Below are 4,614 nucleotides of genomic sequence, written 5' to 3'. Positions count from 1 at the left end.
TTTGATCAATTATCATATCGGATAACCAATATTTTCCTTGCTAAAAAGCTAATTCCATTTAATGCAAATAAAGAAATGATTTAGAATAAATCTAAAATGTCTTTTTTTTTTTGCCGCATTTGACCTTGCAAGACCGATAATTTTCCCTTCTTATCTTTCTCTCACGGAATTTTGTTACAACTTTCAAGTATGGCTAATCTTTTCCCTTTTATAAATCCATTATTGAATGATAAACATTTGTTAAAAAGAAAAAAAAAAAAGGAAAAGAAATGAGAGAATAAATGAAATAATATATTTTGAATAATATAATAATAATATGAATCAATTAATTCGATTAATTTAATCAATTTAAATCAAATTGAATCAATATTTTTTAAATCAATTCTTTTAAATCGAACAAAAATTTTTTTAAAACAATTAAATCAACTTTTTTTTTTTTTAGATCAAGTAAAATGAAATTGAATTAAATTTTTTGAACTAATTAAATCATTTTTTTTCAGATCGAATCAAATTTTTTTTAGATTGAAATAAAATTTTTAAATCAATTAAATCAAATTTTCAGATTAAATCAAATCGAATCAAATTTTTTTAATCAATTAAATCGTTTTTTTTGAGTCGAATCAGATTTTTTTTTTAATTCAAATTATATCAAATTAAAATCAGTGATAAAATTATTCCATCATATAGACAATATATATTTCTAGCCATTTCATACATTCATTTTTTTTTAGCACCAAAAAAAAGCGAAAGCTGAAATTTCATTTCGTATTTTATTTTCATTTGTTAAAAAAAACAAAAAAACAATTTGGGAAAAATGTTAGAAAATATTTCAAAGAGCGCAATGATGCTAACACATTCATATGTGGGATTTGATCCGTCCCATTAATAAATTCAAAATGGATAAATAAATATTTGCAAAAGATGAAATTTTTCAAAAATTTTGCTTCATTCAATCAACAGAAAAAAAAAATGAATATGAAAGTATTGAAATGAACTATAAAATAATTATCAAATTTAAAAAAAAAAAAAACCAAATCGATATATATATATATACATATATAAATGTTCGTGATGACGTGCAAGTTGATATCTCTCAACGTGTCTGTCTAACATTCTTTTTAAATTCAAATAATGAAAATAGGAAGTTGGTCCTCATCTTTGTATCATACTTAGGAGTTTCTTCCATAATCTATACGGTATGCAGTTGTGTTTAGCAATCATTGCTTAGTCGTTACTCCTAAAAAAACGTTTAAATGGATCGATTGCTTGCTGTGAAAATGTTCCTGTTTTTCCATTAAGAGCGAAAACGGGAATTTGGAAAAAGTCCTACTATCTCCTCAGATTGAAATGCTTAGTTATATGTCACCTGCAACGAAAATGATCTTTTTGGAAGAGAAATAAATTTAAAGCGGGAAAAGGACAGCCGTGGTTTTTTTCTCTCAGATTTGTGCATCAAGAAACAGTGGGAAGAATTCTGACTATTTGATATATATATATATATATATATACATATGTATATCAAAATCCAGTGTACTTGTATTACCTCCTCATTTTTCCTTTGAATCTTCCATCAGTATTTGTAAAATATGTAGTCATCAATACTTGGAAATTAGATGCTTAAAATGTTCCTCTTTCTTGAAGACGTTAGGAAAAAGCTCACGTTGATTGTCCATGATATTCAAGGACTAGTGTATGAAATGTTAGAAAGACACGCACGTCCGTAGCATCATGACTGAGTTCATAACTGGGAGTTTTGAGATATTGTCACTCCAAATTACAATTTGTTCATGGAACTTCATGTCACCTCAAAAAGTGTAGTTTTATTAAGTAACCTGCAGCATGGCAGTATACACCGCAGCATTTCGCGTTGCAATGATTTGACTTGCAACTTTCTTGAGAATGTGCTCACTGCGCACACATGTCGCCAGTTGTATTGCAATCGTCCATTTACCGCTAAACTGCTTCACGCTATTTTCAACCAAATCATACCCCTCTTTGGTACCTCTCGTGAATAAATAATGGCAAATAGCAATCAATTGCGAGTAGTGGTCACCTTCTGCTAAACCACCTGATTTTAACCACTGTTCTGCCTAGATTAAAAAAAAACTCAATCTTTGCTAGACAAATCTTGGAATTATGTATATTGTAAAAATTAGCAAATTAATGAAATACCATTAACTTTCCTGAAATCAAATCTCAGAGGAAAGAATTTAAAATGAAAATGTTTATTGCTGCTGAAAGCGAACCTTGTTTTCTGGATCGCAAGTTGACAAATTCACCGCACACCGAAGTTTATAAAATTGAATGAGTCGGTTTGCATCAAGTAACCATAATGCAGCTAGCTCAGGTTTTGTCTTTGTATCATCCATTACTTTATCAATCCATTCAGTCATCTAAATATTTTCTCCTGATTGAAAAATGAATAAGGACTTGATCTGATCTTTAGATACTAGCCAATTTTACCGTATGTGACATTATCCTTGATACACTAATTTTGTTATTAATCTCGATGGAGTTGTCATTTGACACGCTAATTTTGAGTGTTATTAATCTTGGTGAAGTATAACATAACAGAAGCTAAAATTTTATTATATTATTGGTCCTGTCCGAACCTCTCTTAAGAATAATAAAAGTAAGCTGTTGATTGAACTCCCGCGAAACATGTCGAAGAAGCGGTATAATGCATCCAGACCAAATAATAAAAGACCAACGTCATTTTCCTTTGTGAGATAGCTGAAACGTTTTCTGTAATAATCTTTCCGAACACGGAGAATTTCTAAAACATTCAGAGTGAAAACCGATACGAATATGTGACGTAGCGCTTACCTTAAAATGTATAAATAGAGTTCGGGAACACTCGACTGTTTAAGGTAGAATTCGGAATCGAGTATCAATTGTATGCGAGAATATAATGGTATGGACAAATGGTTTTCATGCAGCTAAAACATTCCTGTTTCATTTTGTCACCTAGAGAAACTCATTTTTTAGATTTTAACAAAATTTTGGGCAATTGGCTCCTACCATTCTTGCTAACATTTTCCAATTTTCAATATCATAGTTGACGCGATATGGATATTTCCAGTTAACATTTGCTAGAAGTGCTGCTGAAGTTTGGTCTTTCTTATCCGTGAACACCACAGTTTTGTTGTGTAACCAGAATTCTCTTTTTGTATCAGCTAAAAATTTAATAACAAAAAATCTTATTGCTATATTCACAAGATACGCTTGAAATGTGTTTTAAATATTTGTACACATTTTCCCTACCAAAAAAGTTCGCTTTGGAGCTCAGCTGATAAGTGAATGGTATTGACCAGAATTGTTTTTCTTGAGCCGACTGCCGATTTCCGTTTATCTTCCGATGAGGGCGCTTTTTTTTTCTTCCATCAACAAGGCGATCACCATCGACCTGATTTTTTAAAAATTTTTTCTGCCAAAAAAAACTTTTGCTTGCAGTAGTTACGAAAACCGTCCGACTTCAGGAAAACTACAGACCTTGAAAAACTAACTATTTTCTTGTGTTCAGGTTCTTGGTTCTTCAAACTGGTCCGCATTTTTTTGATACTTCGTCGTTTGCTTATAAATTCAACGTAAAGCGATGGTGATGCTTCCTTGGTGTTTGTAACTTCAGTTTCTTCCAGCCTACCTACAAGAATTTTTGCAGCGATAACTGGCTTAAAATTGAGTCTCCTCTCTCATTTTAATATAGTGTTACTTTATTACGCAAAGTCGCGAAAGCCAGTGAATAAAATATGCTAAAAATCACCTGTTTTGTAATGGTTCATTGTTGAGCCAGTGGAAAATTTACCCATCCATTCCTTCCATTTTACATTTTTAATGGATTCTTTGGAATTTTTTACAGCATGATGCCTTGTACCTTGTAAGTAAATGACGTAACGATTTTGATCAGATGGTCGCGGAATAAGACGTATACTGCCATAGTCGTAATTTCGGCTTAAATCAAGGTTTACTTCAAAAGCTTCTTCGAAATATTTTCAAAAAAATGTTGAGCTTGTGGCAAAAAAAGGAAAGAAAATTTGAGTAATTCTTGTGAGTACATTTAAAATAATAAATCACTTTGACTGCGTAGCATATAGTACGCTTGACAACGTGTAGCATACTCGGAATTACGTGTAAGATATACTAAGAAATGAAAATGAAGCTCGATTGTTCCTATAATTATACTGTACGTGCTTCTGAACCATTATTGAACTCTTGTACTTTCATTGTATTTAACAGGGACAGTAAGGACAGTTCACAAGGAATTAAAAAAGATTGTTTTGTAAATTTTCCAGTTGTCCTGAGGAGATTCCACACTAATTAACACCCGATTGTCTTCAGTTCTGTCTACTCACCTCACCATCACTTCCGGCATTCCATCGTTAAGAAGCCACGGTTCAATAACATTTTCAAGTTTCTTGTTTTCTAAGCCATGATCAGTATAAGCTGGCATTGCCTTCCACAGTGCCGACCGTCCAATGCTTTTGTATGCATTTGTTTTCAAAAATCTGAATACGCAGTTAATAATTTCACGGACTTTATACAGTCAGATGAACAGTACTGTTATTTCATATATATATATATATATATATATATATATATATATATATATATATA

The 4,614-nt window shown here is 31.3% G+C and overlaps 1 protein-coding gene across 1 annotated transcript in view; it reads right to left on the bottom strand.

Moving 5' to 3' along the window:
• Nucleotides 1-1,832: 1,832 nt before the first annotated feature.
• The window catches only part of LOAG_18925 (peptidase family M1 containing protein), a gene marked incomplete at both ends in the record, with an annotated part of 7,397 nt that continues 4,615 nt past the window's right edge, over nucleotides 1,833-4,614 (bottom strand). Inside the window, 9 exons of the mRNA XM_020451587.1 lie at nucleotides 1,833-2,090; nucleotides 2,247-2,393; nucleotides 2,613-2,733; nucleotides 2,827-2,939; nucleotides 3,022-3,176; nucleotides 3,265-3,406; nucleotides 3,507-3,643; nucleotides 3,764-3,951; nucleotides 4,353-4,505. Of these exons, the coding sequence (XP_020304616.1) occupies nucleotides 1,833-2,090; nucleotides 2,247-2,393; nucleotides 2,613-2,733; nucleotides 2,827-2,939; nucleotides 3,022-3,176; nucleotides 3,265-3,406; nucleotides 3,507-3,643; nucleotides 3,764-3,951; nucleotides 4,353-4,505 (1,414 nt within the window). The remainder of the gene's footprint in view (nucleotides 2,091-2,246; nucleotides 2,394-2,612; nucleotides 2,734-2,826; nucleotides 2,940-3,021; nucleotides 3,177-3,264; nucleotides 3,407-3,506; nucleotides 3,644-3,763; nucleotides 3,952-4,352; nucleotides 4,506-4,614) is intronic.

Source organism: Loa loa, assembly GCF_000183805.2.
Source record: "Loa loa unplaced genomic scaffold supercont3.693, whole genome shotgun sequence".
Classification (NCBI taxonomy): Eukaryota; Metazoa; Nematoda; class Chromadorea; order Rhabditida; family Onchocercidae; genus Loa; species Loa loa.
This window is presented reverse-complemented; position numbering and strand designations above follow the sequence as displayed.